This window comes from Macaca nemestrina, chromosome 8 (genome assembly GCF_043159975.1).
Source record: "Macaca nemestrina isolate mMacNem1 chromosome 8, mMacNem.hap1, whole genome shotgun sequence".
NCBI lineage: Eukaryota > Metazoa > Chordata > Mammalia > Primates > Cercopithecidae > Macaca > Macaca nemestrina.
This window is the reverse complement of record NC_092132.1, coordinates 50,452,397-50,476,574: the sequence shown is the minus strand read 5'-3', so window position 1 is coordinate 50,476,574 and position 24,178 is coordinate 50,452,397. Positions and strand designations below refer to the sequence as shown.

The window sequence follows — 24,178 nt, the reverse complement described above, 5'->3', positions numbered from 1 at the left end:
TGCGAAGTTAAAGGACATTTTATTTACTGACAGATTGAAAACTGTAACTCCAGGTAGTGCAAAATGCACCACAACCCAATTACAAAGAACAGGTGTTAACACACAATGTTTAAACAATGCTACACTCATTTTTGGCAAAGTGCTGTATTGTTCAGTCTGTGTACAAAACTGACCATCTATGAACCAATCAGTATAAAAAATTTCTATAAAAACAAAAAATTTAGACAGTGGCTCAAGAAAACAAGCTGCCATTTATGCATAGATTGATGTACAGTAACCTAACCAAATGTCCCTTTTGAATTTTCAAGTTGACGAAAAAAAAAAAGTGTGTCCAGAAACACATTAAGAAGGCACATGTACAGTCTACAATACTCTTCAGTCTCCATAACTCATGTCCTGCCCCTATAAAGAAAATATGTTCACAATTTTACTTGAAAAAAAGCCACTTAAAAAAAAATAACACATGCAATTATTAAAAGTTCAAAATCTCTGGAGGAAAACACAACCAAAACACAAGCAAAACCACTCATACACTCCAAGCCTGAAACACACATCTAACCTCCCCAGGTACTGGTTTGGTTTTCAGAGGTTCACCTAGAAAACAAATATTAAAACTTCAGGCAAAACAGAGCAAAACTGGACATTTAACAATTACACAATTTTTAAAAGTGTCGTAAAGAAAATTCTCAATGATATACAAAATATTGTCCACTTAAGCTGCCTGCCTTTCAAGAGTAACTCTCCTCCCATGCAAAGGATACTGTTGGACATAAAAGATATCCTCATCTGCATGCTTTCCAGTACCTCTTTCTCCACCTTAAACCACTTTAATTGGTGTCAAATTTCAAGTGAAATTGATATATGGCAAGGCTGACACCACTGTATCATGTAGGTTTTCCAAATAAAGCATTTTATGTATAATTTTAAGCATTAAAATAAGTAGGTAGAGATGCCATTTCTAAAATATCAGCATGGCTGATGGCAGTGAAACCATCCAAGATAGAAGCCCAACTTTTAACAAGTTTAACCAGTATTTATGGGCCTTATAAAATAAAAAAATAATTTTAAAGTAACATTAACAAACATATACTAGTGTCTCCCAGTACAAGGAGCAGTCTCTTAATTGACTCAAAGAACAAAAATTAATACGTGGAAACTCTTAAACTTTTCCCACTAATCTATTTAAATGTAAGTATCTTCTAGTTGGAGTCCTTTATATTTTTGTTTCCAACTCAAAGCAAATGAGAATAATGAAGATACTCTTCCTTGCTCGTTTTTCTTAAGAGTACATAAAGATAATATATAATGTATTTCATCGAGGAGAAAGAGAAGTAGCAAGGATTTTAATGAAGACATAATGATTACAAACCAGTGTACTATACAGATTTGAGAAGCAGAAACAATGCTGAACAGCCTGCTCAAGTTTTAAATAAACTGTCTTCTCACTCAAAGTACTGATACAACAGAGAAGGTATGTAAACAGGAACAGTTTGCATGGGGATAGGAAAAATGTACAGGAAATTAATATTTCTTAAAAGGTCCCTGCGATAGGAAGTCAAAAATCCAATCACTGTGCATCTTTCTGCAAAAAATTCCCCACCCAATCAACCATATAAATGCATTGCCACAGAAGATAAATAATGGATGGCTAATTTTCCACTTACAGTGCAGTACACAATTAGTTGAGGAAGAAAAATAAACATAAGATATATATTATAAAATGTTTTATCAACAAAAACAAACTTTGAGAAACATGGTGCACTGTAAAAGCTAAGAAACTCATTCACGAAGCACTGCTTGTGTACACCACGTATTCCAGACTTTTTCCAAGTAACATTCTATGTTAACAGTTTAGAGCTACTAATTCAGAGGGGTCTTATTTCTCACTGCTTGCATTTTAAAGAAATATGACTAAAGCACATTGTAAACCACTAATATTTATAATAGCAAAAAAAAAAAAAGCTCATAATAAAACGCATTTTGGCCGTGTTTCAGAGAATACTTAACAGGTCAACATCGTTTTGTGTTGTGGTTGGCCTTGTGTCTTACACACAGGAGATGTCTAACATCTTATGACCAAGAGTTTCAACTGAATTATATAACCATTTTCTTCAACACTTACATGTGCCAATTTTAGGCAGAAACCACAGTATGATATTCCGGGTGGTGTGGTAATCCCAACCTTGAAAAAAAGCCCAGTGAATGTAATTTTTTGTTTTCCAGGTACAAAGCGTAAAAAACTAGCCCCAGATAAGGCCAACAAAAAGTCAATAAGGAAATCTGGAAAAAAGGCCATTGCAGTTAATACACAAATCTGTTCATGCTGCCAAACAAAATCTAATGGCTGAACTTCTGTAGCTTGTGAGGTACTAACAACTTACATGCAACGTATGAAAAAGAGACGCCGTGTATTCAGAGGTTTACATCCTGAAGACATTAAGCTGGTCTATTTTCAGGTTACCAATGCATGGCCCTATAACAAACATCGTATAAAACATACACACCTTCATGGAAACTCTACCTTATCTCCCAACTCTGGTAAACACAAATGGTAAGAAAACAACTTCTAACTCACTTTGACAAAACTTTACAGACTTGGCCCCTAATTAGACAACAAATAAATAAAGGGGAAGTCAAAACAGAAAGGGCAATAAGGAGAAAGGGGGGATCTAGACTCTTGTTCTAAGGAGACATTCTGGCACTTCATCACAGCCAGTAGAAGAACAATGTAAAACCTCCATCTAACTACACATTTGACCTCTTCCACTCCAAACGCTCTAGTCTAGTCAGAGAAGAGCACAGCTCTTCCCTGAAAGTCTCCCAGGGTTCCCTGCATCAAGCCACTACGGGGTTATTGAAAAATATAATACTTCACATAAGTTTATGCTGCTTTTCTCCTTGAAAACATTTTACAGACCTGTACTCATTTAATTAGGGTTGCAGAGGAGATGGAAAAACAAGCTGTTTGATTATGTAGGCAACACTTCTGTCAGTAGAATTGCTTTGGATTGTGAATGTGTTTACTTCAAAGGAAATCAGTCAGAGTGGATGGCTCAGCAAAACCCATCACAACTGCGGAAAAAGGAAGTGACTGGCTAGAGGTAAGGAAATAGATTTTCTCTAAGTTAACTGGCCAACGTGTGAATCGAACCCTGCACCCTGGCCTCATTAGCACCAACACTGTGAAGAACAGCTGTGGCAGAGAAAGTGCCACGGCCCCACCCCATCACCAGATTCAGTAGAAAGGCCCTTGGAATTTCCTACAAGGTTCAGTTCTGAACAGCCCCACTTCAAATCAGTATAGAATCCTCACAGTGACTCTGTGAGGGAGGTAAATGTCACTGCTCCCCTGTTGGTGGGGGAAACAGAGGCCAGAGTGGTTAAAGATTTTGCCTGAAGTTAAAAAAAAAAAAAAAAAAAAGGTCATTTGGACTGCAGGGAAGAATACTTACAAGGCAATAAAAAAGAAAAAGAAAAAAGTTGAGCCAACCTGTCACTCTTCACTCAGATACCATGAAAGACATCAGCAGACATTCCCCCACACCCTTGCTTGCCACTTGGCAGGACAGGCTCCATGACAGAGGATTTTTCACTCTGTATGGAAATATAAAGCCTATCTCTTTTCCCATGGGCAGAGAGAAATACGAAGTCACTCAAGTGCCTGGACAAGTATTTCCGAATTTATAGTTGAGAGCAAGTTGAGGAGTGGGCAGAACTGGCAGGAAGGAATCGTAACAAATTAAATACTGCACTAATGGGTTAGTTACAGACATGAATTTTTCCAAATAAAATTTCACAGGTCTAATTTAATCCCTCTGCACGGGACAAGTGCCTCTGTCTACAACACCTGTAATGTCTGTACCACGTCATGCAGTCACATTGGAATCACTGAATGCACTCTTCACTAAAGCTTAATGTACCTGAATTCCAGATGAACTGCATGACTAATCTGGGGAAAAACCATACGCACAGAATACATTGTTTTCTTTCAAAAGAAAGTCCAGCCATAATTCCATTATATCCATGGCAACTATCACCTGTTAATGCTCATATTAGTGTGTAAAAATGTATTCATCATATACAGAGAGATTATCAAGTACTGGTCAATAAAGTGTATAGCTGACCCTGAGAATAAATTTTTGCTTGCTCAAAAGATTAATACAAAATAAAATGAAAATGAAAGATGCCTATTCTCGTACTTGGGAAGAAATGTCTTTAAAATGCTGACTAATGTACACCCTAATAGATTTAAAGACACCCCCAAACACCAAACACTGTAATTATATTGATATGTTTCCAGAAATAATCTGAAAAAGTGTACAAAAAAGTAAATGTTAAAGGCAAGGCATTATGTGATACACAGCATATAAATCTGGTTTTCAAGATAGTGTCTAAATACACTGATAAAACTGTGATTGGTTATCAATTGGTTGTAAAGAGAGAACACTTTCATTGTACATATACACACATCCATACACATATGCACAAACCAAGAGAAACCAACCAATAAAACTTAAAATTCTTAGTAATTGTACTGACGCGGGCAGGGCTGATGAACAACCCAGCCATTGTGCTTGACTTGCCGAGAGTGGCAATCCCTGGTAAGATTTTGGCGACGAAGGCTATTTCTGTTAAGAGGCTGTCTTTCACTATGTTCTTTTATCCACTGGGAAGGACGAAAGCTCTTGGGTTGTTCCAGAAAAGTTGTATGAGCAGCAAGAGCTGCAACATAACAATGAATGTGCTGCCCCATTTCATTTTGAGCTTCCACTCTGAAACAGAAAAAAGTGGGGATGTATTAAATAACAGAGTATGTTATTAACGAAACTGGAAAAGTTACTTAGCAATTCAGTTTGCCGTGCTAATTTGTTTATGGCTGAATGAGAGTTTGTGTTTCATGGCTGACAGACAAGTTTATTATTCTGTGACCCCACTGACTGATAGTGGTGGAGAGGAGAGCCAATTGTTACTTACTAGAAAGATGCCATGTAAGCCCCAGATGGCTCACTAAGTAGACTGTTTTCTAAAAATACACTTTATACTTTGAATTTCATTTACAGAGCACACACATTTATATAAGCTTGTCTGGGAGGGGAGCTAACATTTATTGAATATCTGCATTTGCCAATTCTTTTGCAAATATGTATTTTAATTCTTACCATAATCTTACAAGGAAAATATTTTAATTCCCAAATTTTACTGATCATAAAGCAGTGTGCTCACAATACCTTCACAAGACATTTCCTGTCTATAAGTAAAATGTTCCAGGAAACATGCTTTAAATCTTTATTTAATATGGAAATTCTACCTATTTACCATTTTTCTAGATAAGAAGCTATAGCTTATTATAGAATAAATCTCCTTATTTATCTCACAACAGGGCACTTTTGAGATAGTATTTACATGGCAATATTATAAGACTCTTGAATAACACAATCTTAAAATATGGCTACACATAGTATGATTATGTTTTCCATATAAAAAAACTAATCAAGTGGGATTGCTATAAACTATGTCAACACGTAACATGAAGAGCTTTATGATTTTTAAGGGTTATTTTACAAAGGAAGGGCAGTGACACATTCTGCCTAAAATCACTTGAGGAAAACACTGTTATCTTTTATTACATATATATATGTATATACAAACTTTTTTTAAAGTAGAATTTTAAGAGGCCACATTAAGAAACTAATAGAAAAAAAGTTAATATAAAGAAAGTTATTTTTAGGCTGGGCACTGTGGCTCACTCTTGTAATCCCAACACTTTGGGAGGCCAAGGCGAGTGGATCACCTTAGTAGAGTTCAAGACCAGCCTGGCCAACGTGGTGAAACACCATCTCTACTAAAAATACAAAAATTGGCCAGGTGTGGTGATGCAAGCCTGTAATCCCAGCTACTTGGGAGACTGAGACAAGAGAATCACTTGAATCTGGGGGGCGGAGGCTGCCATGAGCCGAGATCGCACCATTGCACTCCAGCCTGAGTGACAGAGTGAGACTCCCTCTCAAAAAAAAAAAAAAAAAAAAAGTCATTTTTAAAAGGTCAGCATTTGGGTCCTTTGCCTCCCTATGCATACATATATCACACAGTCTCGAAGTGAATATACTTACTCTGTGCCCGTGAGTCTTATAAGCAGCTTTTCCTGGCCCTACAAATGTTAAATGGTGAACTATTAAATCACTAGTAAGATTTAAAATGCTATTGTAACTTTACTATTAGGACGTGGTCAACTTTTATTAAAACTGGTTTACTATGTGCCATTAAAGGCACATACATGTACTTAAGATAACATGTAAAACCTTCAAAAGCAGTATTTATAAAGGCTAAAATGCAATGAAACATATACCCCGAATCCCACTGTAATTACAAAGCACCTCAATTTTCTGTGCTTTATGCTAATATCCCCAATGACAGACACAATTGAAGCAATTTGACGTCTGAAAGACATATGATTTATTTCCTGCTAAGAAAACATTTACTACAAAGCTAGCCTAATTTTGGTAACACCTGATTTCCATCTTGATTTAGCAAGACTTCCTTATAAGAATTTCAAATCCCAAAATAAGGATGTTAAAAAAAAATCATAGTTACTATTTTAAAACTGTAATAATTTACAGGAATTTCCTGTGTGCAGAAAGGATTCACATAAAATTCAGTGCATTCTGGCCAGGCATAATGGCTCATGCCTGTAATCCCAGAACTTTGGAAGGTCAAGGTGGGTGGATCACTTGAGGTCAGGAGTTCAAGACCAGCCTGGCCAACATGGTGAAACCCCATCTCTACTAAAAACACAAAAAATTAGCTGGAGATGGTGGCACGTGCCTGTAATCCCAGTTACTCGGCAGGCTGAGGCAGGAGGATCACCTGAACCCAGTGTGGAGGTTGCAGTGAGCTGAGATCGCGCCACTGCAATCCAGCCTGGGCGACAGGGTGAGACTCCGTGTTAAAATAAATAAATAAAATTCAGTGCCTTCTTTTGATCCTTTATATATGGAAAAGTACGTATTTATCCCTATATGTTATAACTGTCATATATGAATGCAAAGACAAACAAGATACAAAAACAACATTCTCACTGTACCAAAACTAGAAACCCATAACAACCTTGAAAAGGAAGGAAGAAGAAGGAAGGAAGAAGAAGAAGAAATCTACTGAAACAAAATGGTGGAGATCATTGCCTAAATAAGTAGTTTATAAAATAGTATATATGGGCCGGGCACAGTGGCTCATACCTGTAATCCCAGCACTTTGGGAGGCCAAGACAGGTGGCTCACCTGAGGTCAGGAGTTTGAGACCGCCTAGTCAACATGGTAAAACCTTGTCTCTACTAAAAACACAACATTAGCCAGGTGTGGTGGTGCACACCTGTAGTCCCAGCTACTTGGGAGGGTGAGGCATGAGAATTGCTTGAATCTGGGAGGCAGAGGTTGCAGTGAGCTGACATCACGCCACTGCTTTCCAACCTGGGTAACAGAGCAAGACACTGTCTCAAAAACAAAACAAAACAAAAAAACTATACTGCTGGGCATGGTGCCTCACGCCTGTAATCCCAGCACTTTGGGAGGCCAAGGCGGGCGGATCATGAGGTCAGGAGTTCAAGACTAGCCTGGCCAACATGGTGAAACCACATCTCTACTAAAAATACAAAAATTAGCCAGGCATGGTGGTGTGTTCCTGTAATCCCAGCTACTCAGGAGGCTGAGGCAGGAGAATTGCTTGAACCCGGGAGGCGGAGGTTGCAGTGAGCCGAGATCACACCATTGTGCTCCAGCCTGGGCAACAAGAGTGAAACTCTGTCTAAAAAAAAATATATATATATATATATATATATATATATATATATATATATATATGGCACATTGCCATTTAGGTTAAAAGTTTATGTGTACATATAGGCACAGAAAAAAAACCACACAATCTGGAAGGATATACTCTAGGTTGTTAAAAGTATTCATCTCTGGGTCATGAAAATGTCATTTCCAATTTTTGCATATTTGTATTTTCTAATTGTTTACATTGCATCTGTACTGTTTCTGTAGTAAATTCTTTTGCAAAGCTGCTGACTACACATACAAAACACTGAAAAGTAAACATACAAATGCCAGTAAGTTTAAAGTGATTAATTATTATAAATTTTTTTTTTTTTTTTTTTGAGACGGAGCCTTGTTTTGTCACCTAGGCTGGAGCGCAGTGTGGTGTGATCTCAGCTCACTGCAACCTCCGCCTCCCGGGTTCAAGCAGTTCTCCTGCCTCAGCCTCCCTAGTAGCTGGGAGTACAGGTGCCCACCAGCACGCCTGGCTAATTTTTGTATTTTTAAGATGGGGTTTCGCCATGTTGGACAGGCTAGGTCTTGAACTCCTGACCTTGTGATCCGCCCATCCCAGCCTCCCAAACTGCTGGGATTACAGGTGTAAGCCACTGTGCCTGGCCTAATTATAAATTCTTGAGTGGCATTCCTCAGAGGTAAAATCAGAATCAGGAGGAAAGAATTTTCAAGAAAGGAATCTGAAGCAACTCTAAAGCAATTAAATCAATAGCAACTCCAAAAAGTTGTATTTTAAATTTTTGTTGGAATGCCTGAAACGCCTCTTAATAAACTTGTAGCACTGAATACAGTGCCAGTTAAAGTAACATTCCCCACCCAAGACCTTACCTAGGATATAGCCTGGCATCATATAACATACAAGAAAGTTGTTTTCATTTTGGTACAAGCAAAATGAAATGAAATATGTAAAATCATCTATAATATTAAGACTTGAGAGTATAGCAAACTCTGGTAAAGTTAACAAATTAATGTGCTGCCTAGGGTTTGTTTATATCTGGAAAACAGGAAACAGTAGATAGGGAGAGAGCTAGACAGACAGACAGATACAATAGATACAATACTTTTCTTAGTAGAGTCAGAGCCTGGACATGACAACACTAACAATAGGGATATTCTGAACTGCTCCAAGGATCCAAATCCACCTGGACCCTCAACCTAAGACAGGGAATGCCAACATTCCCAAAATACTTTAACAGGAAACATTCCACTAAGGTACACAATAGGACAGTGGGACTTTCAGCTAATTAACAGGGTAATGGGGTTTACTTTAGTGGGTGGGAACAATCTCAGATATTTCCTGGATATATTCTCTGGACAAAGGCCACATAATGTCTCTAAATTTGGGGAAACTTAAAAAGCCAGAAGGCAGAGATTACAAGAAAAGTAACCAACAATTGCTTGGGGCAATAGACAGATTGATTAATCAAGATAATGACTGACAAATGGGCAAGGATCTATTTCTGTCTCTGCTGGGAACCGAAGGCCTCTCCTATACAAGTGGGCAAAATGGTTGGGGGTGGTGAAGATAAATTCCTGGGACTCCTTGGTATGGGAGCTCCATGTGCTGTGGTATCAAGATCCATTGGTAAAGCCCTGATTCAGGCTACAATTAGATTGGAGAACATAAAAATGCAAGTGCTGATAGGATTATGAAAGTTAGGATGTTTAAGTGAGCTTTACATAAAGAAGTTATATCCCCTTTACTTAAATGTTTTATGAGAATGGATATGTCTGGCTGGAGACACACTTCCCCTACCTAGTACTGTAAAACAAAAGGCATGTAAATCTGCCCTTCATGACAATATTAACTGGACATGCTAAATGGGGACGAACAGCACTGCCCAGGTCCACATAGTGTATAGTAGAAGCTGGATTGGTGGTAGGGACAAATTATCTGTCTGATAGTCATGTGGAAGGGAAACTGGCGCTTATGGCAAAAGACTGTGAGCACCTCTCAGTAACAACTACTGGCACTTTGCACTAGAGAATTTCCACATGAGAGGCATTTAATCCCTCGCTAAAGGACATTAACTGACGCTACCCCTATGACTGAAGGACATAAAATGATCTTGAAACCTGAAATACCTATGCTGTCTTTGGTGATATCAGAGAAACACTAATTGGGAGGGCAGTGCCCAGAAGAGTTCCATAAAAAATGGAAATGGTTTATACAGGATCATGTTACGTAGGGAATGTAAGGAGGCTCCCACAAGCAGGGAGCCTCTCTCCACCTTGGACTGACTCTGGAACTGTGTGAGGAGCTGGATTCCACAGTGCTAGTAGCTCTCAACTGACTGACAAAGAGCTGCTTGGTTGTGCATGGCAGTTCCAAGGTGAACAGACAGCATCCTGTTTGGAAGGATGCTACTTTGATCAAAGGAGGTAAAAACAAATCGGCTCTGTGGGTTGAACTGCACGCTGGTTTCCTAGCGATGACGGAAGCCCCTAGGTTTGGGTTTTTACTGACTCATGAGCAGTGGTCAATGGACATGGTCAGGCAGAATCACAATGAAAACCTGGACTTTTAAAGGGATGGCTTCCATAGGGAGCACAACCCTATGGAAATCTGAGGGGTACATTAGGATGTGCCAATGGCCATCAGAAGAACTCCCTTCCAGGTTTGGAAGGTGACTGGGACTGGAAGCAGATATATCCCCATGTGCTCCCTGGAGGTGCCCTCCTGGGTTCATTAAATGAGTGGTACAGGCAATGCAGAGACGGGCTGCATCTAGACATTCCTCTTCTACCCTCTCAGGCACAAATACCAATGAGAACCGTTTTGCCAGTCAGCAAAAGAGACAGACTACTGATGAGGGGCAGATTCCCCGGTGGGAAGGCCCTGAGCATAGCAACAAGTGAGACTGGTGCTGGTATCCCTGGGGAGCTACAAATGGGTCTTGAGAAGAAGAGACAGTCTCTGGAGTGGGCTTTTCTTACCCAGTGGAAGATGCAAATGCTCAGAGTGCCATAAAAAACCCAGAACAGAAGATACTGCATGGATGTAGATAGTTGACTGTCATTTCTTCAAACCAAAGGACACACTATATAGCCCATAATGCCCAAAAGCACTCTGGGAGGCAGAGGCGGTGGATCACCAAAGGTCAGGAGTTCGAGAGCAGCCTGGCCAATATGGTGACACCCCCTTTCTACTAAAAGTACAAATATTACCCAAGTATGGGGGCGAGTGCCTGTAATCCCAGCTACTTGGGAGGCTGAGAAAGGAGAATCACTTGAACCTGGGAGGCAGAGGTTGCAATGAGCCGAGATCCTGCCACTGCCCTCCAGCCTGGGTGACAGAGTGAGACTCCATCTCAAAAAAACAAAACAAAACAAAACAAAAAAACCCAAAAACAAAATGGGGGGATAAAAGAATGAAGGGCTGGTTGTCCCCACAAGATTTTCCTGTTTTTCTGGTGATATGAGGAAGAAGGGATAGGGAGGATGCTGGTATGACTTATGCAATTCTAGCCAAGGGTTGAGTGTGCTAGTATAATGGTTTTAACTTTTTCTTTCTTTCCCACATTACCTCAGTTTTTTTCCCTCTACCAGATGCAATGGTCCTAGGACCAGTGCTGTAACTACAAGTACTGGAAGCAGGGATGGTTCCTGAGCAAGAAGCTGTAATTATGTTTTTAAACCTCATGTCAAAAGTCCTAAGGCCCTTATGGGGTTACCTACACCCCATCTTGCAAAACTGGAGTCAACAATGAACGCAGCTATATTGTCTGGTGGTAAAAACAGCCCACTAATTTTGTACCTGTGTCACCTTACTCTATCTGAATGGGAGTGGACTGAGGGAGAGGTACTTGCTAAACTAGTATTGCTACCTGCAATCTAGACCAGCACAGTGGCTAAACCTAACATCCCTTCCAGAGATGGAAAAGTTTGGGTATAAATGAAGAAAAAGGATAAAAGAATGAATAAATAGGTTATGATTGGGATCAATTCATCATATTAATACCTTGAAACAGGCTCAGAGAAAAAGATGACATTGTCTTTAAGCCCAGGTATACCAGATGCCTGAAAGGGTGAAGCTACATGTTTGCCAAAACCATTTCTGCTTTTGGAAACCAACAAGATCAATAAACCTGCAAACCTGAGTGGCCTCGCCCTGGGAGACATGCTCATACAATACAATGACGGATGTAATGAATTATAAACTGAATGGGATTCTGGTGTTGTGCCAGTAGTTTTTGAGTTCCATATCCTTTTGTTGTAAGGAATCCAAGTTTGAAGACTGAGGCTGGACTGTAAAATATATATACTGTAAAATATATATTCAGTCTTGTCAGTCTCCTGGCATACCACTCCTAAAATCCTTGGAACCTCCAACATGGAAAGTACATGCTAATTAGTTGACTGGTGGTTGGCAGCAACTAGACAGCTTCAGGATGGGATTTGGTCACTAGAAAGACCAAGTTAGAGTTGGGACTTTTAGCCCCACCCCTCAAACTCCAGAGAGGGGAGAGGGTCTGAAGGTTAGGCCAATCACCAATGGCCAATGATTTAATCAATTATGCCGATGTACTGATGCCTCCATAAGACCCCAAAAGTACTGGATTCAGGGAGCCTCTGGAGAGCTAACGTGGAGTTTCCTGGAGGGTGGGGTGCGCCGAGGACATGGAAGCTCCATGCCCTCCCCACACGCCTTGCTTTATGCATCCCTTCATCTGTATCCTTTATAATAAACCGGAAAACATGTTCTCCCAAGTTCTATAAGATGTTCTAGCAAATTAATCAAACCCAAGGAAGGGGTCATGGGAATACCAGTTTACAGCTGGTTGGTCAGAAGCATAAATAAAACCGGGGGCTTGAGATTGGCATTGGAAATGGGAGGCAGTCTTTTGGGACTAAGCCTTCAACCTATGGGACACTAGAGAGTGTCCACTGCTGGAGGACTGCGGTGTGTGGAAAAAACCCACACATCTGGTGTCAGAAGCACTGGGTGACTGTGCAGTGTGAGTACTGCAGTAAGAAACTGAGTTCATTAAATTCTCAGACAAGGTTTTCAAGGTTACATCATTTGATGCGACGTAGCTAGAAATACTTGGAAGAAAATAAATTTTAAGACATAATATTCTAGTTGAATTTGATACCCTAAATAATCCAGTCTATAAAGTCAGAGTTATGTTCTAAGATACTTAGCAGAAATGCCAGTCTTATTTCTAATCAGTAGCAGAATTTTGTAAATGAGAATGCTATTATATAACTGGGGCCATGCTACATCTAACTTTCTTAAAAAATCGAAAATGAACAAGTTTTTGTTTTTGTTTTTGAGAGAGTCTTGCTCTGTCACCCAGGCTGATGTGCAGTGGCACAATCTTGGCTCAATGCAACCTCTGCCTCCTGGTTCAAGCCATCCTCCCACCTCAGCCTCCTGAGTAGCTAGGACTACAGGTGTGCACCACCACACCTGGCTAATTTTTTGTTATTTTTTGTGCAGACGGGGTTTCACCATGTTGCCTACAGTGGTCCTGAACTCCTGAGCTCAAGTGATCTGCCTGCCTAGGCCTCCCAAAGTGCTGGGATTACAGGTGTGAGACACCATGACCAGTCAACAAGTTATCTTACGGATCATCTTGTGTACTGTGCACACACATGCTTTCATAAATCTCTAATAAAATTACTTTTGCATCTTCTAATAACTTAGGTTTGAATTAGAGACAAAATGCATGCTCAGTGGACTGCCTACAGAGAGTTAAAATACTTGTAACGTACCTGGGACTACTTGGATTATGTAATTCATCAGTCCCACAGGTGGCCTCACTGAGACCAGGGCAGGAGTTATGCACAGCATAGACAGACATGCTGGGATGTTCAATGAGAAGGTTTTCCATAGGACTCGTTTCCACCTTGATAGTGGTTAATCCACCTGCAGTAAAACACGGGGGTGGGGTGATAAACCAGCTCTCCTCCATTGGACATGACTCAAACTGGAGGAAGCAGGAATCACTTGTATCAGCCAAGCACTCAAGAGATGCCGGTAAACAGGAAAAGACTGAAGGGTGCTCAGTAGGTGACTCTTCACTGATGTCCTCCTCCTCTTCTTCTTCTTCTTCTGCTGAGAAGCCAGTGCAAGTATCTAGATTGTAGTCCATATTACCGTCCATGTGTGTTGTAGAAGAGTCCCACAGGAGGATGATTATCACATTGGGCAGTCATTATAAAGTCACCCATCAAATTCACAGCACAGAAAAAAGAAGAAATGATACTATTAGCTGATGCTCACATATCTTTTATTTAGTTCAGAAACAAACCCATTTATATTCATCTATATGATTATAAAATTATTTCTGAGCACAGAAATTGTGTGTGTGTGTGTCACTATATGGGATGGATTATGTTGGTTTTGCAGGAGTGATTTTAAGACTGTTTCTATTCTGCTGAATAACTGTGTAATGAGCCAGATGGGTTACTACCTGTCTAATACAAAGGTCTTCTATTGAAGTGCCCTTGATCTAATCAATCTGTAAGAGTTGCAAAACTAAAAACTGATGTCAGTCAATTTCACTGACATTATCTAGCACAGGTGGTTTCCTGTAATTTTTTAAAGACAAACTCCTGCTTACTTTTAAGGCTTAAAAACCCTCAGTTACTGGTTTTCTTATGCAAAAACTGAGATGCAAGTTTCCATTTTTACTGTGAAGATGAACCACCAAGTAACCAAGTGTACCTTACCTATGAAGTCAACAAGAATCCATTCATCATCTTCTTTCTCACTGAATTCTGGTTCTTGGTTGGAGGAAGAACTGACTTCACCCACAAACATTTTATTCAGCCTCTGGAACATTGTTAAGGCAAGACTGAGAGTTTGGCTGGATGTCTTTTACAGCTGAGATTTCAAAACCTTGTCTTCAGTTGGCCCGATGGTACTGACAGGAGATTAAAGTGCACAGGGTGCTTATCAACTTAGGTGAAAAGCAAGAAGAGTCATTATCCCTAAAATAAAACATAAAAAGAAAGTTATTTCAAATCAGCATACACATATGTATATAAGTACATACACACATACCCTTAGAAAAAAGCATATACCTTGGCCTACATTCTATAGCTATTCCCTTTCTGCAGGAGTCAAACACAAGAAATGCAACATAATGTTTTGTAAATACTCAAATTCAACCTATAAATATCTTAAAATGTGAAAAAAAAGGGAAAGAGTTGGTTCTTTTTCATATCTATGCTTTTATAATAAGGGATGAATTTGAATAATATCCTTCAAACTTTTCTGCAAGCAGATGAGCAAATTGTAGATATTAACAGTCTTGGTATATGTTATTCAACTGCCCAGAAGTCCCAGCAACAGTGCCTGGTGATCACCATTATGCCAGGCCCTCACCCTCCTCTGGCTCATTTTCTCTTCTACTCTGTACTTCTTGTCTATAACTGTAAGCATACCTGATTACACTTAAAATCTGTAAGCCCAGCAAGCACACTTTGACCTTCTAAATTCCTACAGCTGGCATGAAAAAATTTACACTGCAGAGAACTAAGCTTGGCCAAACCTAGAACTGGAAACACGCTTCCTATGTGGCAGCTCAGCAGGTGGGTGCTGAGGTCAGCCACCTGCATTCAAACCCTGGCTGGCTGACTACTTGCTGTTTGAGTTAGGAAGTTATGTGACTTCAGTTGGCAACAGCTCCTACCTTAGGGAGTTCTGGTGAGTTCTAAATGAGAAACTCCAGGCTGGCTTAATCCTATTCCAGAGTTCTAGATTTATTTATCCATTTCTACCTGGCAACCTGATGGGCATATCAAACCAGACACATACCAAAATTAAAAGATACAAAAATTAAAAGATAGCTTTTAATTTTTTCCCCACAAACTTATTCATATACACTGCCCTTCATCCCTTTCTCAGGAAGCAGCAGCAGCTGGCAATTATTCAGGCCAAACACTCTAGCAAGTCAGCCTTCATGCCTTTTTTTTTTTTTTTTTGAGACGTAGTCTTGCTCTGTCGCCCAGGCTGGAGTGCAGTGGGGCGATCTCGGCTCACTGCAAGCTCCGCCTCCCAGATTCATATCATTCTCCTGCCTCAGCCTCCTGAGTAGCTGGGACTACAGGCACCCTCCACCATGCCCGGCTAATTTGTTTTTTGCAATTTTTAGTAGAGACGGGGTTTCACTGTGTTGGCCAGGACGGTCTCAATCTCCTGACCTCGTGATCCGCCTGCCTCAGCCTCCCAAAGTGCTGGTATTACAGGCGTGAGCCACCGCACCTGCACGCCTTTTGCTCCCTCCTACCCACCCCCATCCCAACCATCAGCAAGTCCCGTCAACCCCAGCAGCACAGGCAGCTCGAATCTGCCTGCTTCCCTTCACCACTCTCATCCTAGTTTAAGCCAAACTGTTGTCTGAGACTTTGTCAAAACCGCCTACTAGACAGTCTCCCTGATCCTACTCTTGTTAAAGACAACGGACTTAGCAAAATACTTAGAATAAAGTCCTCAGTCCAGGTCAACTATTAGTCTAGTATTTACTGAGTACCTGTTATGCATCAGGTACAGTGCTGGGCACAGGGGAGACAGCTGTGAAAAGGGCCCTCCCACCAGTTTAACAATCCAGTGTGATGAATGCCATGGAAGAAGTATTTGGTGTTCTCCAGGCCACCTGGGTGGACTCCTGCAATAAATGACTTTTCTCGAGTGGCTGAGGTCACTAATGGAGGAAGGGGGCAAAGGAACACTATGGAAGCCTGCGCATGAGTGAGGATGTGGCACCTTCAGTACCACTCAAGGTGCAGAGGGAGGGTCACAAGAGCAGGCTAGGGGAGCTGAGCAGGAACCAGGTCCTGCAGAGCCTTGTAAGCCAGGAAAAGGGGAAGGGAAAAGTCAAAGACCCAGGTTTCTGGCTTGGCCTACTGAGGGGATGGTGGAACCATTTAGGGAAATAGGAATGAATACTGCAGAAAGCACAGATAAGGCATTTCGAAAATGGTAAATTGGAGGAATATGCAAAATAATGCAGCTGGAGATGTCCAGCAGGCAGCGGGATATAGAGCTTTGGAGTTCAGGAGTGTTGTCTCAGCTAGGGGCACAGATTTGGGAGCTGTTGACACAAAGACGGTGATAAAAAGCATAGGAATGGATGAGGCTATATGTGGAGGCTCATGTCTGCAATCCTAGCATTTCAGGAGGCTGAGGCCAGAGGAATGCTTGTGCCTAGGAGTTGGAGACCAGCCTGGGCAACAAAATAAGAACCTGTTTCTACAAAAAAATTTTAAAAATTAGCCAGGTGCAGTGGTGTGCACCTGTAGTCCTAGCTACTTGGGAGGCTGAGGTGGGAGGATCCCAAGTCCAGGTTCAAGGCTGCAGTAAGCTATGATTGTGCCACTGTACTCCAATGTGAGTGACACAGCGAGACCTTGTCTCAAAAAAAAAAAAAAGTTATATATATGGATGAGATCAGCCAGGGCTGAAGAAATGCACCTCACTAATCACCACCTCTTTTTATCACAAGCATCAGCCTTGAATCTACAACTTCAGGCTCCTGACAGTTCACTTTCAAAAGTAATCTTTAGCTGTAAAAGTAGTTGGGATCTGTAGCTGAGATTCCTGGTTCAGTTTGTTGTGTGTAAACTGGACTGCTACAAGTGTTTGGCACACTACTACACAAGTAAAACATTTCAAATAAATGACACTAGAACACTTTGTGGTCACAATTCATCTTCTTCAGCCATTAATGATTAAAAATGGGTAAACAGGAAGTGTCACTTGCATAACCAGTCTTCCTGAAACCTTCTGGAAAGCAACACGGCCAAATCATGAAGGCTGGAGCTATAGCAGAATTCAAAGTTAGCTTTATGCTCTATGTAAGAGAAATCAGAAGAAAAGTGGGCTGTATAGTTTGTTTGTTTGACCCGCTGTGGTGTGACAGTTATATCCCAAAATGAGTTATCATAAGGTCTGATGTAAATAAAGATTTTTGAGGATACATGCTAGGAGGGAAAAACATATTTTCAAAATTCTTCCTCCATTTTATTTTAAATTGTGGAGGCAGATATTGGCCCCACGTACAATTCTGTATCTGCTGAACCAGTTGAGAGAATAAGCCCAATTCTCCAGCATAGTGCTGGACTCTAGCCCTGAATCAGCTAAAGACACTGGGAGGGGAGAACCACACAGGGGAACCTTTGCTCATCATGAACGAATGCCTTGTCCCCTACCTGTGATGCTGCATGAGAGTAAGGCACTGGGGCCCAGGTCAGATAACTGGCAGCTATAAGGCCGAAAACATTGCTGGGGCCACTGCAGTTCTGGCAGCTGCTGGGTTCCCACATGCAAATTGCCCCCTCTGGCCACAGCTCCAAACCCAGGAAGGCAGCTTCTGCCTGGAATATACACAAATAGCAAGTCAGCTACAGGAAAGGCTTCTCTGGAGGAGCTTTCTAGGGAGCAGTACAAGTCAGTGCTCTTTTGGTTTCCCAAAGTCAGAGGCTGCCTCCAGATGTCCCATATCTCTGCAAGGACAACCAACCTTGGGCAATAGAGTGTTGAGAAGCCCAGCCAAGTGAAGGAGGAGCTCGTCCTTCATCTCACCCAAGCTACTGCTGGTGTTTCCATGGCACATCTGCTGACACCCATGGGAAGAACACAGAATGGAGTTCCTGGGGAGGGTGAAAGGGCCTGGTCATCCACAGCAGCAGTTCTTGCTGTGGCTCTACCACAGGTGGCTGGAGCTAAACTGGCCCTTCTGAGCTTCAGTCTCACCATTGGGAAAATAGGGAGACTGTGCTGAATCACCTCGTTTCACTCTCTTTCCCCACAAACTTCTAGCACAAAAAAGTGAGGCTGGTTTAACTAGCAAAGCCAAGTTCCCCTGGCCCTGCTTCCCACAGGTGTCACAAAAGGCAAGGAGCTATTGGAGAGACCCTCCCAGCATTGCTAAAACTGTCCATTGAGGTAGCCACAGGCACATTGTGTAAATGAACACTTGAAATGTGACTAGTATCATCGAGAAACTGCATTTTTCGTTTTACTAGTTAATCCATTTACTAAGTTTAATCTAGTTAAAAGCTGATAGTTTAGTTTTCTGAAAACTTTCAAGTATGTTTGGAACAGTTAGCGTGCATTAATCCACTTTTTCACCTATAAATTTTATGTCTAAATATAGAGCAAGTAGTTCAAATGAAAACTTTGTATCTGAATTGAGATGTGCTCTATGTGTAAAATACACACTAGAGTGTATTTCAAAGACTTAGTACCCCCCCAAAATGCAGAAGTTTTTATATTGATTACATGTTGAAAAAATAATTTTAGTATTATTAAATACATTAATAAAATTAACTTCACCAGTTTCTTTTTCCTTTTTTAATATGGCTACTAGAAAATTCAAACATACATATGGCTCACATTATTTATTTCTGTTGAACAGGGCAGTTCTAGAAAAAGTCTTAAAGGTCTACCTTCCTACTGATGACCCAGAGACTATCCCTGCCCAGTCACTGCTATTGTTGACCTTGGCTCCTGCCCAGGGATGGAGGCTGTCAATTGGGCTGGTTCTACGTGGAGGTAAATGGAAAAGTAGAGCTTTAGACTCCTCTCCTCTCCAGATCACTAATATTCACAACACGAGGGCAATCATAGAACGAAAATAAAAATTCCAGAGAAAGTATGTGTCCTAAGAGGACAAACTTACAAATCCAGTTCTGGAATTCAGCAAAGAGGTGAAGCAAAGCAGGTTAGGTGGAGTAGCGCTGTTTTTCTTTAAGGCACCTGCAAGCTTTCAGCTTTAACCAGCCTCAGCCCAGCAGTTTCCCCAGCAGAGAAAAGAACCCCCAAATACAGAAAAGAAACAAAGTGTCTGGGCCCTAGCATTTCAAGAAGGCAGCTTTGTCCCTGTTCTGCTTGGCTCAAAAGACCTCCATCCCTCCCTTTAAAAAATAAATTATGTCTTTTTAATTATAAACTGAACAAGACATTATAAAACGTCTAGAAAATAAGAAAAATAAGTATTATTCCATTGCTTTGTTCCCATCACTTAACATATTGGTGCCTTTTCTTCTGTTTTCTTCTATAGATAAGGTTTCTTTTTATCTTGTGAATGCACTGTTTTGTATCTCACTGTTAACATTTTATCATCAATGGTTTGCATATTACTACATGAGTAGAGATGCTTTGTAGGCAGAGAAAGGTGGCTGATGGAGTCTAATACTCATGGGGAAAAGCATTCTAGTTTGACCACTTACAAAAGAAACTGCTAGTTTGGAAGATCTTGTTAGCATAATTTATTTTCTCACTTTTAAGATAGGTAGCCCACCAAGAGGCAGTATGTTGTGGTACTTAAAGACTGGCTCTGAGGCTGGGCGCAGTGGCTCATGTCTATAATCCCAGCGCTTTGGGAGGCCAAGGCAGCAGGATCACTTTAAGCCAGGAGTTCAAGACCAGCCTGGGCAACAAAGCAAGACCCCATCTCTACAAAAAATAAATTAGCTGGGTGTGGTGGTATGCACATGTAGTCCCAGCTACCCGGGAGGCTGAGGTAGGAGGATCGCTTGAGCCCATGAGTTTGAAGCTGCAGTGAGTTATGATCCCACCACTACACTCCAGCCTGGTCAACAGAGTAAGACCCGTCTCGAAAAAAAAAGAAAAAAAAAAGACAGGCCATGGAGTTCGCCTGCTCCGTTTGAAATCTTGGCTCTGCTACATGCAACCTATGTGAATTCAGGATATTTACTAACATCTTGGTGTCTGTTTTCTCATTCTTAACATAGGAATGACAGTTATAATACCTACTTCACAGTGCCAGTGTAAGGATTAAGTGTATACTACTTAGAATAGCAGACCTGAGTAAATATTAACTACAAGTTCATTCAAAGCCAGTTGTGAGACTGTCAACAAGTCATTCGGCATTGCTGCATTTGAGTTTATCCATAAAACGTCTACTTAATAATTAGCTACAATTTACAGAATGCTTATTGTATGTAATGGGGCCTTGAAGTACTTATTTGTCCCATTTTACTGGTGAGGAAACCCAGGCTGAGGAATTAACTAACTTGTTCAAAAGTGACAGAGCAGGCTGAGGAATTAACTAACTTGTTCAAAAGTGACAGAGTTGGTTGGGGTGGAGTCAGCATTAGGGCAAAAATCCATCTGATTCCAATTCCTTGTTTTCCCTACACATGCTCTTTTAGGCTCCTAGTCTCAACTGTGGGTCTCTGAACTTCAGAAAACAGCCCTTTTCAGTTAGTTTTGGCTGCCAGTAGGCGGCTCCAAAAAACATCAAAAAAAAAAAAAAAAAAAAAGCCGCAAGTTTGATGATCTAACTTCTAAATCTGTGTACAGTTGTGGCTCCTTCACAGTTTCAGGAAATCAGGTGGCTAAACGTACCGTCATTGAAAAGCAGCCTCAGAATTCCTTCTTTTTATCCCACCCTCTTCCACTATTTTAAAAACATGCAGATTCTAGTAATTTAAAATGGGTTTTGAACTGGAGAAAAACCAAGCCAAGAAAGTTATCTCTGCTTGTTCCACTTATATGAAGACTAGATTCAAGTAATTTAAAATGGATTTTGAACTGCAGAAAAACCCAGGCCAAGAAAGTTGTCTTTGCTTGTTCAACTTATATGAAGTCTGTTCAACTAGTATGCAAGGGAGGTTATTTCCCCAGGGATCCACCCCTGCCTGCCCTGAAGGCTAAAAGACAGTGGACAAAGACAAGAGTAAGTGGTAATTCACAGCCTGATAATCTTGAATTTTGAAACCAGAAATCGGAGGAAGCAATGGCAGAAAAGAACAAAAGAGAGGATGAGGAAACAAGTCCTTGGTCACAGAAATTAGTAAGGTCCTGGTTCCAGGCAGGGGCCTTTTAAAATTATGCTGCCAGTTCAGAATTACATTGATTGCGACTTAAAAGCTTCCCAGTGCTTTCCACATCTGCAAATGAAAATGTGTTTCAATTACCAAGCTGGTGATTTCAGTATCTTGGGGGAACTGATTATGACTTCTGTTCAATGACCCCAAGGGTCACATTTTCCCCCCTTTTCCCAAAACTATTGTGCATTCAGAAAAGGCTCTTTTAGCAATGTGCCCAAGTCCTTGGGAGTCACAGTTGTAAAAAGGCTCTTCCTTAATCCATTCTGAATTGGAATTAACCTACTGAGCAGATATAATCAGGAAATACAAGCAAAACAAAGGCTCTCCAGGTAAAATTCGGCTGCCACTGTGAAATACAAACACCATTTCCTTTTATTAATTGGTTGTGTGGCCTTGAGCAACTTAATCTCTCTGTGCCTTGGGTTTCCTATGTGTAAGATAGCCGGGCCTATTTCACATAGGGTTATGAGAATCAACTGGGGCAATAAAACATAGTATATGGCACATACTCAGCGCTCAGTAAGTGTGAGCGATTCAAAGGATCTCAATGTTAAGGGCCAAGGAGAGTACTCTTTCCACAGGTGCAAAGGCAGGTAGCGAAGAGTGAGATCAAGCCCGGTCAAGGGACAGGCCGCGGACAGGCGGGGGCCGGTGACCGGGTCACGCAGCAGGTTCCCCGTAGCCGCAGGGCCTCCGGAGCTCGGAGGGCAGGCGCTGGGGACAGGATGGCAGGGCCAGGACAGAGCGCCGGGCCACAAGCCCAACCGCCTCTGTCTCGGGAGATGCTTCCCGGAGGTGGCCGCGGGAGCCCTGACGCCGAATGCCGAGCGGGCGGCCCCATCCAACGGCCGAGCGCAGGCGGAGGAGGAGGAGTGGAGGGGAGTGAGGAGGAGTGAGAGGAGGAGGTCCCGCCGCGGCCAAGAAAACAGGCCACGCTCGGGGGAGGAGGTAGAGACCAAACACCCAACCGCCGCCCAGCGCCGGGGCCAGGCCGGGCCCTTGTCCGCGCCGCCGTCGCTGCCTCTGTCAGCCTCCGTTCGCGCTCTGGGCCCCGGGGGCCGCCGAGGACCAACCGACGGGGTGGGCGGCCGGGCCCGGCGACGGCGAGGGGAGGCAGCGAGGAGGTTCGAAGCGCAACCGGCGCCCCAAGGCAGGGCGCGCGGCCAGCCCCGCCGGGGTCGGGAGCGGGCAGCGCTGCCGCCCCAACTGGCAGCGAGGCGGCCCTGGACGCCCGCCCGTCCCCCGGCACTTACGTGGGCCCGGGCCGTGCGGGGCTGCGCGGGGAAGGGGGCGGCCGCCGGCTAGGCGGGGAAGGACGCGGGTGGCGCGGGACTGCTGAGGTAGCTGCGGTGGGGCCGGGCTGCGCTTCCCCTCGCTCAGGTCCCCGGACGGCAGGCGCTGGGCCGACTCCAGCCCTCGAGTCGCTGCACCCAGGCCGGTCAGTCCAAGTCCTTTTGTTGTTGTGCAGCGCTCGCAACAGCTGATCGGCCGCTCCGCCCGCCGTCCAGCCCCGCTGCCCCGCCCCGGGCCGCGCCAGGCCGGGCCCCACCAATCGGCGGCGCGGGGGCCCCGGGGCCGCCCTGCAAGAGGTTGTCACCAACGCACGTGACCTGGCGCCCGGCCGGCGGCGCGCTCAGCTCCGAAACAAGCCCGGGCAACAAAAACCGGGATCCGAGCGTGGAGGCCTGGGCGAGCGGAAGGGTGGGAGAGTGGGGCTAGGCCTGGGAGGGAAGCGCTGAGGCCGGGGCCGGCTTCCCGGGAGCCAGCGGGAGCGGGGCGCGTAGCAGGCGGGCTAGGAAGAACCGGCCGGCGACGGGAAGGGCAGAGGAGGAGCTCCCCCTCAGCGACCCTTCTGGCCGAGTGAGGGGTCGAGGGTTTGAGGCACAAAGGGCGCAGAACGTTTTCTGCTGTGAGAGGAACATTAAGAATCCTGGGAGGGCTGGGGCTAACGCCTCCGGGAGCCCCACCTGGCCTGCCTAGGGTTCGATGTGCGGCCAGGGTGCTGGGAGGGGGCCGCTGCTGGGCCCCAGATAGAGGGATGGAGGCCATTCAGTCACGGAGCCAGGCCCCACCTGCTGTAGAAACCGCCACCAAGAGCTGGCCGGGCTTGCTGTACGCTCTGGATTCCGCCTGCCTATAGACGAGGCACAAGGGACTGCGAGACCAGGCCTGAAGGCAGAGAGGTCAGCAGGCTCGGGGGCCTCTGCTCCAGCGGACAACAAGCGCACCTGGCGGGAAGGGCCGCCTCCCCAGGCGCTGCAGCCCAGCTCTCATGTGACCCAGGGAACTTAGCCCTCTGTTCTGTTTGCATACTGCAAAGTGTGGGCATTCACGCCGGGCCTGCCAACTCACCAGGTTATTTAAAGTGACAAGAGAGTGAGACAGTGGGCATGAACGTGTTTTCCAAACCAAGGCTCTGTCCGCATATAGGTGGATTAACTGTCTGGCAAAGGCAGGTGAGTGACGTTGATGCCTATTAGCTCTAATGTGGATACTGTTTGGACCGGGATGTAGTTCTGTGACCCGGGGTGAACTGTATAGCA

General features: G+C 43.1%; 1 protein-coding gene across 7 annotated transcripts; it reads right to left on the bottom strand.

The window, feature by feature from the left end:
* Positions 1–23,114, bottom strand: LOC105497232 (tumor protein p53 inducible nuclear protein 1). 7 transcript variants are annotated; one of them, XM_071067993.1, is made up of 6 exons: positions 22,889–23,031; positions 17,988–18,152; positions 15,470–15,565; positions 14,505–14,765; positions 13,545–13,908; positions 2,294–4,772 (listed from the first exon to the last, which is right to left on the bottom strand). In XM_071067993.1, the coding sequence occupies exons 4-6, from the start codon at positions 14,614–14,616 to the stop codon at positions 4,523–4,525; spliced, it is 726 nt and encodes a 241-aa protein (XP_070924094.1). In that variant the 5' UTR covers positions 14,617–14,765; positions 15,470–15,565; positions 17,988–18,152; positions 22,889–23,031; the 3' UTR covers positions 2,294–4,522. The 7 variants fall into 7 exon arrangements, with proteins under 7 accessions (XP_011766503.1, XP_011766501.1, XP_070924094.1 ...); XM_071067994.1 differs by lacking the exon at positions 15,470–15,565 and adding an exon at positions 6,111–6,148 and having other exon boundaries at positions 4,633–4,772; XM_011768201.3 differs by lacking the exons at positions 15,470–15,565; positions 17,988–18,152 and adding an exon at positions 6,111–6,148 and having other exon boundaries at positions 1–4,772; positions 22,889–23,114.
* Between the last annotated feature and the right edge of the window lie 1,064 nt (positions 23,115–24,178).

Excerpts from the sequence above, each read along its gene's own strand:
- LOC105497232 (XM_011768199.3), bottom strand. The coding sequence starts at position 14,616 with ATGTTCCAGAGGCTGAATAAAATGTTTGTGGGTGAAGTCAGTTCTTCC. Across the intron at positions 13,909-14,504 it reads GATTCTTGTTGACTTCATAG|ATACTTGCACTGGCTTCTCA; the intron begins GTAAGGTACACT and ends ACTACAATCTAG. Across the intron at positions 4,773-13,544 it reads CATAATCCAAGTAGTCCCAG|AGTGGAAGCTCAAAATGAAA; the intron begins GTACGTTACAAG and ends TTTCTGTTTCAG.